Here is a 12,832-nt window from a genome sequence, read left to right as displayed (position 1 = left end):
TTATGCGCAAAAACGATTGCGAAATCAGGACGAAACCAAAGCGGAAGAACACTGAAGAACGTGACATTTGCCTTTTATACGAAAATTTTAATTTCGATTTTCAATTAAACACCAATGGCAATTTCCTCGAAATAAACTTTTGCCACCGCCTTTGTACCCCAACAACAAAGTATGGCAGGCGCGGCTGCAGGCACGCTGCTTTATGCGATCCCACTAAGAAATCGATAAAACTTGGCGTTTGCGGGAACCGTAAAGTTTGCAATTGTGACAGCGTTACCAATTACGTGCGCGCTTGAAGTGCAGCATAGCGTCGGTGCCGAACATTTTTGCTTTGTATTTTAAGCCCTTTTCCTTTTATATGTATACCGCGCCTTTGATTTTAACACTAGGCTGCATTTTGTACTACACTTACAATACTCATTTGCTTTTCATTCATTTACTTGCAGATACTGCTCTATCCGGAAGAGGGTTGGGCGCGCACGGCCTCCTCCAGTTACTGGACCATCACACCTTGTTGGTGGCAGCCGAATCGCTGCCGCATCGAAGAGTTTACCGGCACACAACGGCAATCGACCAAAGCCAAAATGATGCCGCTCGAACAGAAGGGTTCACTACTCATCGCCGGACACTTTCGCAGCAAAAAGGCGTTGACTGGCGGCAGTCCGTTGGGTGGCCGCACTTGTATGGATTGTGTGGATGATGGAGATGGTTGTGGTGGTGGCGGTGGCGGTCGTGGCGGTGATGGCACGGCAAGCGGTAAGGAGCAGGAAATTGACGAATTCAAACTGTATCTGACTTCGAATATCTCGATGGAGGACTACAATATGGGCTACTGTTTGACCGGTTTCGTGGAGCGACGCTGCCACCAAACCAACACATACCAAATGACCCACTTCGCCGTCATCAAACGGCAATGGCCGTCCATTAGCAGTGCAGTTGCAAAGTCAACGTAATTAAATCAAAACTTTTACATTATTTATTTATACATAGTGCGAGAGGTACTTACAAAGTTTTTGGACGACAAAAGTGTGCGCAAGTGTAGTATGTTTGTATGTGTTTTTCTAGCTTTGTAAGCCATGTAGAGATAATTGAGATTAAGCTAAGTGTTGGCATAGCTTTAGTGTATTAAATAGGCGAGTTGCTAAGTACGATTCGTTTGGTAAATGCTAGTTTTAGGCAAATGCAGTCTACTTTTAGGCGCTTAAATGCAGTAAGCTACAGTCGTCCTTAAATCTGCACCGACATTGTTATTCGTTGCTGCTATGCGGGAATGCAAATAATTTGAAATTTATGTAAAACCCTTTTGTTTTTTGCTTTATTAAACACACACTTGACAGGTATTTTGTGATAAAACAATCGCAAATTCACACAAAATTGTACAATGCATTTGCAGCAACATACGGACGCCTGCCAATATCGAATATTGAATATTAAAAATCTGCCTGCAAGCGCGTAAAATCAGAATTTTTCATTTCATTTTACAATGTAATCGTATTGAAAAATCAACAAAATCAAAATTCCGCACGAAAAATAAGTATGCCAAATGTCATAGCATATCCGCAGGCGCTGCAATTTTAAATTCATAATAATGACGCATTTAAATATGAAAATGTTGCTATGAAATCGATACAAAATATATACATATATCGAACTAATAGTGTGAGTAGTGGTGTTGAATTGCCACGCCCACTCTGTGGCACCCCACTTTTGCCGGTGTAGTTTTTGCGTTTATTTGATATTCGTTGGCAGCGCTAAAATATTATTTCTGCTACTGTTTCGAAATGTATCACGCAGAGTTTATTTATTTATGTTAAAAATGAAAAAAATTGCGATTTGCAATTTATGTGAAATCACTTTAAATGGACTCACGTGAAATTTATGCCAAAATGTAATTATTTAAAAATTTAAGTGTTGCTGTTGTAGCGACAGAAAATATTCATGAAGACTTGACGTAGTCCTACAGGAAGTCATAAACTGCACCGAACCGTATTTTTTCGTGATGCAATGGTGACTCATGGAGTACGTGTGGTTGGCTGCCTGACTAAAAACGCATATTTTGCTTATTGACGAAGCCTTTCGGCCAGAAATGAGCCTCGTCGCTGAAGTTGATTTTTCGATGAAAATCCGGATACTTTTCAAATTCTTGCTCAGCCCAATTCACAAACATACGACGATTCTGGTGGTCAAGCGGCTTCAGTTCTTGCGTCAATTTTATCTTGTAAGGATGTAGGCCAAGATCTTTTCGCAAAATTCACCACAAATACGACACAGAGATTTCCAACGCTTGAGAACAACATGTGAGAGACTGATTTGGATCTTTTTCAATTGATGCGGTAGCAACAGCAATATTCTCGACACTACGGGCACTTCTTTGTCTCACTGGCACGGGAAAATTTGTACTGTGCCTGTGGATTAAAAATTTTCCACTACACGCTCAATTGTTGATCTGACAGGACGATTATAACGATCATAAATTGGCGTAGCGCTCTTAAAATTGAGGTCACTGAATCCGAATTTTCATAGTACATTTTAAAAATGTCGACTCCTTGCTGGATTCTATATCTTTCCATTATGAAATGGTAAACCTTACTGAAGAGAAATGTCAAAAGAGCGGAAAAAATATGGTGTCGTTTGCTGTTCCTATCGGTCTACTTTTAAAGCGTCCCTATTGAAAAACCCCTTCGTTTGGAGGACTGCTGCCGTGTTAGCAGTTTTTGGCTGGATAAAAATAGCTAAGCGCTCCGTTTACTTTGAACCGACTGTCAGGAAAATTTATTAGGTTAGGTTATACTGGCCGACTGCTGATACTTAATAACTTGATAGTTGAAGGTTCAGTTTAATTTGATTTGAAGTATCCGTCATACAGAACGTCATTATTTTTTGCGAACTTCAAGAGCGACATGATATCAAATTTTCATACTTCAGCTGGTGCCTTGAAGTCCGAGATATTTAAGATAAGTTCTAAATAAAGCTAAACAGAAGCGCATGACGAATTTCAGTGCCTCTCTCATGTCTATCTCTCGGTAAGTTCTGCCAGTAATGTCATTAATTATGACCATGCTGTGCATTCGATATCATGGGAGTGAAAATCTTTCGTTTTTTTCCTCCGCACCTCCCCCTTAAGGTACTCCATCTCGCCCTGATCCATGTGTCAAGCCTATCGAAAATTTCGTTTCATGTCGGTTTTAGTGCATGCCGTTTTCCTTTATTGGTTCAGTAGCCAGAAGATTGATACTTTTAACAATCTCATAAACTATTTCGTTTCCAGGAATTTTTATGTGGTCTACAACCTAGTATATATACTTTCTTGCTTAATCATCTCCGTGCTTCTAAGAGCATTCTCTCACGTGAAGTGATGTGAGAATATTGCCTAAATTACTGCCTGGCTACCGACGTATGTTTATATTGATCCCTTTTATGTTATTGCCTGCGTTGTAAACTCTCCCAGCCGCTTTCGTGGCAAAGACTTCCACCTAAAAGATACTGCAGTATTTCAAAAGCTTGAATAGTCGCCTGAGATCCAGCTCCGAGCAATAGATTCCGGCCTTACTCTATTAGGTGCTTTTTATTCGTTTGTGAATATGAGTAAGTTTCGCTGGCGAGACGCATGCTCCTATGCAATCCACTTTCTTTTACTTTGTCTTAAAACCATCTCTCCGTATATATTGATCTTTTTTATATTGTTTCCTGTGCGACGTTTTCCTGACCGGAAAGACTTCCGCCTGAAAAATACTGCAGTATTCCGGATGATTCAAGGGTCGCGTAAGATCCAATTCCAAGCAATAGATTCTATATCTCACTCTATTAACCATTTTTGATCCGTCTGTGAAGATGATGTAAGTTCCGCTAACCAGTGAAATGCTCTTCAGCCATCCACTAACTTCCGGTGTGACTCTAAACCTTCTCTCCGAAATAAAGCATGTTCTAAAGGGTGATTTTTTAAGAGCTTGATAACTTTTTTTTAAAAAAAGACGCATAAAATTTGCAAAATCTCATCGGTTCTTTATTTGAAACGTTAGATTGGTTCATGACATTTACTTTTTGAAGATAATTTCATTTAAATGTTGACCGCGGCTGCGTCTTAGGTGGTCCATTCGGAAAGTCCAATTTTGGGCAACTTTTTCGAGCATTTCGGCCGGAATAGCCCGAATTTCTTCGGAAATGTTGTCTTCCAAAGCTGGAATAGTTGCTGGCTTATTTCTGTAGACTTTAGACTTGACGTAGCCCCACAAAAAATAGTCTAAAGGCGTTAAATCGCATGATCTTGGTGGCCAACTTACGGGTCCATTTCTTGAGATGAATTGTTGTCCGAAGTTTTCCCTCAAAATGGCCATAGAATCGCGAGCTGTGTGGCATGTAGCGCCATCTTGTTGAAACCACATGTCAACCAAGTTCAGTTCTTCCATTTTTGGCAACAAAAAGTTTGTTAGCATCGAACGATAGCGATCGCCATTCACCGTAACGTTGCGTCCAACAGCATCTTTGAAAAAATACGGTCCAATGATTCCACCAGCGTACAAACTACACCAAACAGTGCATTTTTCGGGATGCATGGGCAGTTCTTGAACGGCTTCTGGTTGCTCTTCACCCCAAATGCGGCAATTTTGCTTATTTACGTAGCCATTCAACCAGAAATGAGCCTCATCGCTGAACAAAATTTGTCGATAATAACACATTTCGAACCGAACACTGATATTGGTAATAAAATTCAATGATTTGCAAGCGTTGCTCGTTAGTAAGTCTATTCATGATGAAATGTCAAAGCATACTGAGCATCTTTCTTTTTGACACCATGTCTGAAATCCCACGTGATCTGTCAAATACTAATGCATGAAAATCCTAACCTCAAAAAAATCACCCGTTATTTTTTTCAGCAACCCCCTGCTTACTGCGCTATACCCAAAGGTCATTGTGGAGAATTCACTTAAAGCCGCCACTTTTGCATTTGATTTCGCTGCCGAGCCTTTCTACTGCAATGCCGATTGGTGTCAGGTTGAGTAGCTTTTCTACTTTAGCCGTTGAAGCGGTTCTTAGCGCTCCAATTATGCAGAGAATCACTGTGTCTTCTTCAATAGTTTTATGTATGAGATTTTGGTGACAGCGAACCATCTCACTAAAGCACCGCAAAAGAAGACTGCCACCGTGTAACACCAATGCATGAACCAGGTGATAAGTACCGAGTACACTCTAGCTTCTTTATACATGCATAGAGGACATCACTGGCTTTTTCATTGCCTCCTCCACATTGAGTTTCCAAATAGGTTTGCTAAACGAAACTATTCCCAGGCACTTTAAAACCTTAATTATTAACTCAACCCCGTTGAGCCTCGAATGTTTCCATGTCGGAATTTTATATCTCTTTGTAAAAAATATCGCATACGTCTTATCGGCATTTACCGCTAAGTTGACCGATATCACTTATCGGGGTGATCGTTGTTCAACACATAACTGAATTTGTCTTAGAAATTTCCCATCACTCGTATAGACACGGCGTTTACATAGACTACCAGTTTGGAGCTTTTCCTTTGAAATTTTGTCAGAAGTTTATTTACTACTAGTGAACATAGGAGTGGTGACATTACATGCCCTGTAGAGTTCCTGTTTGCGTTAATCTCGATGCACTCTGTCTTAATCCTCCTCCTCCAACTTAGTCGAGCTTTCATCCATGTTAGGAGAGCAGGCTTTATCCGCAGAGTACCAATGAGACAGTGTCCAGTTAGAACGCCTATCATTTCGGTCATGTGAACCTTGCTAAGAATTAGAAGTTCTATGAACCTTTTACGTTTCACTCTGGGCAGAAGCTTGTTGAGCTCACGCGAAGCTTATAGATCCGGCGCCCGAGTGTATGAAATCAGGGAAAACCCTGCTCGTTCCAATTCTAATGAAATTTGGATATGGGCGTCTTTTCTTACAAGTTCATCGGTATCACGGCGATGCTGTTCCCACACAGCTACGAAACGAGTTTAATATGGAAGTAGCTTGATGCTACTACTACTGACCTTACACAGTCCTTCCATATCTTTGAGCTCACAGTTAGCGAAAAGTGGCATTTCAGTCTGGACACTAGGTAAGCATATTTAGTGAAGAAAAGATCCGCCTGCCTAAGCATTCCTTTACATTCAAAATTCACATTTCATCATTGTCGTAATAAAACACGTCGTAGACCTTCGAGAACTCCTTCGTATGTTATTCAAAATCGTACACTGATTGCTTCGAAATTCGATTCCTAAATGTTGAAATATTATATGTCAGTATGTAAACCCATCTATGAGTACCATTTGTGTTACTCATTCTATGAAAAAAGGGTGCAAAAAACCTGTGAATTGCTAACATTTTTTCTAACTCTCATTTATTTTTTACTTCGCTGGAAGGCTAGCAATGAAGCCACATTGCAGCGCCTCGCCAGCAAGATGTGTTGATTTGAGTCCTTTTGCACAGAGCCGTAATCAAATGCGAAGATTATCTGACAAGTGAAGTGTGATATTGAAATTTGCCAATAACCGATTGAATCTCACTGGAAACTGTAAATGAAAGAAATACACATGAAATCGTTTGCGGCATGTAGGAAGTAGGCAATGGCAAATACGTGGATAATTTTCTTGACAAAAAAAATCTTTTTGAAGTGAGAAAAACAAAGGAAAAAAAAAATTTCGTTTATTACTAGGGCTGCTATACTCGTATATATCTCTGGCCTAATAATGAAAATAGGAATATTTATCAACGAAAATGGCTTTATTGTATTTAAAAATATTCTCCATCAAGATTTATACACTTTTGCATGCGCCCAAACCAATTTTCTAAGCACTTTTTCCACTCCGATTGAGGCACCTCCAAAACCTGGTTTATGAATGCTTCAACAGCAACTTCTGGCGACGAAAATCGTTGACCACGCATTATTTTCTTGATGTGTGGGAATAAAAAGAATTCATTGGGTGCCAAGTCAAGGCTGTATGGCGGATGACCCATCAATTCGACGTTTTGGCCGGTCAAAAGGGCAATGGTTTGAGCCGATGTGTGAGAGCTCGCATTGTCATGGTGCACAATGATTCGTCTTCTCTTGTTCGTTTTTCGAATTTCTCCGAAGACTTCAGGCAAACAAATGGTGGTGTACCTCTCAGAATTGACCGTCCTACGTTGCTCAAGCGGAACAGTCGCCACATGACCAGTTTTGCCTGGTTTGTTTTTGCTTCGATGTGTCTTCCACTAACAACTTTCGTTGGATTTGGCTCGTCTTGGAAGACCCACACGGTCGATTGCTGTTTTGTTTCGGGCTCATACGCATAGATCCATGATTCGTCACCTGTGACGATCTTATAAACGTCTTTTGAAGCACCGCTATCGTATTTTTTCAGCATTTCTTTACACCCATCCGATTGTCAAATTGTGCGGGATCCAACGAGAACAAACCTTTTTTACGGCCAGGTGTTCATGCAATATCGAATGTATGCTGGTGGGAGAAATGCATAGGCATGCCTCTATCTGAAGGTATGTTACATGACGGTCTTGCATTATCAGTTCACGTACGGCATCGATGTTTTCTGGCACAACGGCTGTTTTTGGACGATTGAATTCGTTGTACCAGTTTTTCACAGTGCTATAGGATGGTGCTTCATAGCCATACAAAGATTTTAGTTCATCGATGCACTCTTGTCGTGATAATCCACGCCGAAAGTTGTGAAAAATGATCGCACGAAAATGTTCACGAGTTAATTCCATTTTTTGGCCGAGATGAATTTTTTAATTCCCTGTAAATAAAACAATTCACCATTAAATGAAAAAATGTTCTGAGTGATGTTATGCTAAAAAATGTCAAAGTTTCCATGGGAAATGTCAGATTGCACCTGGCAACACTTAATGTTGCCTACGCCAGAGATATATGTATATAACAGCCTACGTACTAGGAGAATTTTTTAGGCGAAAATTGAGTACTTTGTTAATGAGATATCGAGTTGAAATTTTGCATATTTTCTTTTCACCCCAAAGAATTGTTCATATGTTGGAACCGACGATGTCGGACAACTATAGCATATAGCTGCTATACAAACTGAACAATAAAATCAAAATTTTTTATACCGGATCCAGAAATAGGGGGAGGGGGAAGGGGGCGGTTAAATAAACATTTACATAATTATTATATTAAATATCAAATTTCACATCGACCCTCTAATATCAAATCCTACAACATTGAAATAACACATTATAAATCGTAGAGGTTCGGTAGACATACTTTATTGCAATGTATAATAATGTAGGCAGTTCGTGTATTGAATAGAAAATTTCACAAAAAAAACGATGTTGGCTAAGTTTTGAAAAATTTTTGAGAACTTCTTTTGCAGTGACTTCAATGTCATGATGCGTGTGCACCAATGCCAGGCCGTTCAATCTATCTTTAAGCATGTTCGTCGTCAGCCACGCTCGCAGTCTTCACAGGAAGTATGCACAATATACGAAGAAATGGGGTGTAGATCTATATCACAGTTCCTCAACGTTTCCAATGCAGTAGTCGGTAAATTGTTGTCTTTAGCTTCTGTCCCCAATGGCACTGCCAGTGATCAATTACAGCTTTGAGCTTCAAACGCCGCACGACGTTGTCAATATCCAAAAATCTTTGAATCTATCTATTTCTTTGGTTTTCAGATCACATCCTTTTTCAGGAAGCAGCAAACTCAGTTTATATACATCCAATGCTTCTCTCGAAAAGCGCGTCTTCAAATCTTCGCCAATTTTAGCAAACAGAAGAGTGTACACTTAAACCCTGTAGTATTCTTCACAAGTTCTCACGCAGAATTTTTCGCTTTTTTTTTTGTCGGCCGCAGATTCTTGGTCTTTCTTTGTCAACTTTCAGTTCTGCTGTTTGAATAAATACACGAAACAAATAACAGCAAAACTAAAAGTTGACGAAGAAAGACCAAGAATCTGATCGAAAATCTTCCTCCGGTTTTTGTCTTCGATTTCGAAACGTTACAAGCAGCGCATCTATCATATTTGATGCCTCTACCAGATCGATCGATTCCTTTTCAGTGAGAGATAACTCTTCGTCAGTTTGGGTGTGTTCGCTAACATTCATAGAGGGCTTAGTTTCTTCTACACCATAATTTTTTGACAGCTCAGCAAGGCCATGCAAAAACGTCATAAAATCTTCCCTTATACAAGTTAAGCAGAAGTGAAATCGATTCAACGAAATATGAGGCTTACATGAAACAATCAATCTTTGGGGGGAGGGGCGTGCTGTGTTGGTTTAAATGTCCTCCATTACCCCATTACCCATTCTAAGACCGACACTGCTATAAGAATCGAACCTATAAAGAGCATAATGTATTCGACTCAGCCAAAGTCAACGTTTTTTTCTAATTTTTTCTTGTCTAATCTCATCAACCATTCAGGATAATACAAATATGACTTTAACCAAAAACATTCTCGCATAGTAAGCAACCAATACAAACTGTGCTCAGATTTGCTTAAGAACGCAGCTTTTTTTAAAAAACAAAAACTCCACAAAACGCATTGCAGCAAGCATTTTCTAGTATTTACACATACATATGTACATCCAAAGGCTAACTTTATATCTTAATGTACTCGTAGTAAACCGTAGACGCTATAAAACAAACTAAAACATACATAGTATATTATATAATATATGCAAATCAAGACTTTATTAGAAACCAAAGAGAATACTGTCCAACTGTGCTAGTGCAACGCGAGAAGTTCAAGCAGAAGAATATATCAAAATTTCGTCCATTAAATTGGAGCGCGAACACAATGGCAACACTGCAAACGCACCAACAACACACAACCAAAACCACAACAACAACAAAAACAACAAAAAAACAAGCATCACGCACAACTCCCTCCAAACACCACGCTTCACTACCTCACCGCCCGCCACAACACGCTCCGCGCTGCCACACTCACCAACAACAACAACAACTAAAACATGCGTTCGACACCTAAAAGCACAGCGTTGCATTGTGCCAGACAAATCCGCTCCAATTAAATACCTTAATAAGCGTAAAATTAAAACTTTAATCAAAATGAAGAAAAAAAAACAAAAACAAATGAGAAAAAAATACATGCAAAAACAAAAACAAATGCATATGCAGAAACAAAAACAAAACCAAAGCTACTCGTAACTAACTATGACTAACGATTAATCAAAATCTTTATAATTATTTGGCGCAAAAACAAGTGCAATATAAATGATGCCAGCAAATAAGCAGATAATTAAAAAGTAAAAATGTCAACTTTTGATATAAAAATATAAAATTAATTTTTTTTAATGTGCGCATGTGTACGTTTCGTAGAAAAAATTTTGCTTATACAAATGTCCATGTGTGTGTGTGTGTGAGGCGTGTACGCACAGACACCATACACCGCAGTCGGCTTAAACAGTTAAGCGCACACAGACACATTTAACTGTTTACTTACATTTTTTCATATAAAATTTTATATATTTATTTACGCTATATATGTATGTTTGTAGAACGTGCTTTCGTCTGAAATTATGTGTTTTTAGGCTTATACGCCTGTTTGTATGTTGTTGCAATTTGCCAATTTGTATTCGTGTTCATTATATGCATATGTAGGTGTGTGTGTGTGTGTATACATGTAAGCGCTTTGTGTAATTTTATAGCAAACATAAAATCAATTTAAAAATAGTAAATAGCAAAGAAGTTGCGATAAAAACCAGCATTCAGTGTCAGTACCTGCAAATATTCAGAATATTATGTAATGTAAAATGAAAATGATTGAGTCAAATTTAACGCGCTGTTAAATTAAGATATTTATGTAATTAGCCAATGTAAACAGGTGTATTTCCGCTATGGAAGTAAACGTTTCGCACAGCTTGCAACACGCCGCCAAAATCATTTGCGAAATCAAAGCCGGAAAAGTTGTTGTAATTTCAGCAAAAATATATGTTTTCAAATTTTTATAGCGAAATCAGTAAAATTTATTTTAATTATTAATTTTGTGAAACTAATGAAATTAAATAAGTAATTTAAATATATTAATTAGGTACTTTAATTAGTTTTTTTTTTAATTTAATTAATTAATTAAATCCATAATGATTTTAATTTAACTATTTCATTTAATCAAATACTTACTTGCCAATTTAATTAATTTTCTTAATTAAAATTCTTAATTTAACTAGTTAATATAATTAATTACTTCAATTTCATTAATTAATAAATTAATTAAAATACTTGTTAAATAAATAATTACTTTAACTTAACTACTTTATTTATTTAAATTATAATTTATTGTTATGTTAAACATAATATTTTATAGATAATGTTTCTAATAAATAATTATAAAAAAAAATATTATATTAGTTAGTTAAAGTAAAGTAATTAATAAATTATTAATAACACTATTTAATTAATTAAGAATTTAATTAAAGTTTATAATTTATTAATTAGTAATATTTTTACTATTTAATTAACTAAAAATTATTTAATTTAAATATTTAATTATTAATTAATTAGTGATAACATACCTATTAATTAATTACTTTAATTTGATTACTTGATTAACTCATTAATTCGATTAGTTTAATTTAGTAATTTAATTTAACTACTTTAGAATGACTTTAATTAAATTCGTAATTAACTAAATAGTTTATTATTATTATTATTTATTGGAAAATATCAATCAATTAAAATTATATATTACTTTAATTTCTTTACTTAATTATTTCATTAATTTAATTAATTACTTTAAATTAACTACTCTGTTTAATTAATTATTTAATAATTTTAATTAGTAGTTTAATTCGCTTACCTACTTAACATAATTAATTTACTTTAAATAAATTATTAATTAATTAAATAGTTTTTTACTTGCCTTACTTCAGCTAATTAATATAATAGTTTATTATTATTTATTGGAAAATATCAATCAATTAAACTTATATATTACTTTAATTTCTTTACTTAACTAATTTAATTTACTTAATTACTTTAAATTAACTACTCTGTTCAATTAATCATTTAATAATTTTAATTGGTAGTTTAACTAATTTACCTATTTAACATAATTAATTACTTTAATTTCATTAATTAATTAACTCATTAATTCGATTAGTTTAATTGATTTCTTAACTAATTAAATAATTTATTAGTTACCTTACTTAATTAATTAATATTATAGTTTATTATTATTATTATTTATTCGATGCATTATCTATAAATTTTTATACATAACACAGTAAGGCGTGCTAGCTGTGCGACCTTTTTTGCTAATGATAGTTAATTAATTATCTGTACATTACTTTAATTATTAATTAATTTAATTAATTACTTCAATTTAACTACTTAATATAATTAATTACTTACATCATTGTTTTGTAAAATAACTTTTACTAATTTAATAACTAAAACTAAAATAAATTACCAAGTTAAGTAATTCAAACTAAGATTATTGAATCTTAGTTCGGAAAGTCAAATAGTCAAAGTACCGCTCCTTCTAAAGGGTGATTTTTTAAGAGCTCGATAACTTTTTTTTAAAAAAAAAACGCATAAAATTTGCAAAATCTCATCGGTTCTTTATTTGAAACGTTAGATTGGTTCATGACATTTACTTTTTGAAGATAATTTCATTTAAATGTTGACCGCGGCTGCGTCTTAGGTGGTCCATTCGGAAAGTCCAATTTTGGGCAACTTTTTCGAGCATTTCGGCCGGAATAGCCCGAATTTCTTCGGAAATGTTGTCTTCCAAAGCTGGAATAGTTGCTGGCTTATTTCTGTAGACTTTAGACTTGACGTAGCCCCACAAAAAATAGTCTAAAGGCGTTAAATCGCATGATCTTGGTGGCCAACTTACGGGTCCATTTCTT

The 12,832-nt window shown here is 36.0% G+C and overlaps 1 protein-coding gene across 2 annotated transcripts in view; it reads left to right on the top strand.

Annotated features, from left to right (window-relative positions):
- Positions 1-2,366, top strand: part of LOC105224716 (uncharacterized) — a 94,225-nt gene extending 91,859 nt beyond the window's left edge. For both annotated transcript variants that reach the window (XM_019989692.3, XM_049452558.1), the window contains exon 3: positions 447-2,366. In XM_019989692.3, the coding sequence (XP_019845251.3) occupies positions 447-953 (507 nt within the window). In that variant the 3' untranslated portion in view covers positions 954-2,366. The remainder of the gene's footprint in view (positions 1-446) is intronic.
- The last annotated feature ends 10,466 nt before the right edge of the window (positions 2,367-12,832 follow it).

Source organism: Bactrocera dorsalis, chromosome 3, assembly GCF_023373825.1.
Source record: "Bactrocera dorsalis isolate Fly_Bdor chromosome 3, ASM2337382v1, whole genome shotgun sequence".
NCBI lineage: Eukaryota > Metazoa > Arthropoda > Insecta > Diptera > Tephritidae > Bactrocera > Bactrocera dorsalis.
Note: the sequence above shows the minus strand (reverse complement) of the source record. Positions and strands in the feature narration are given on the sequence as shown.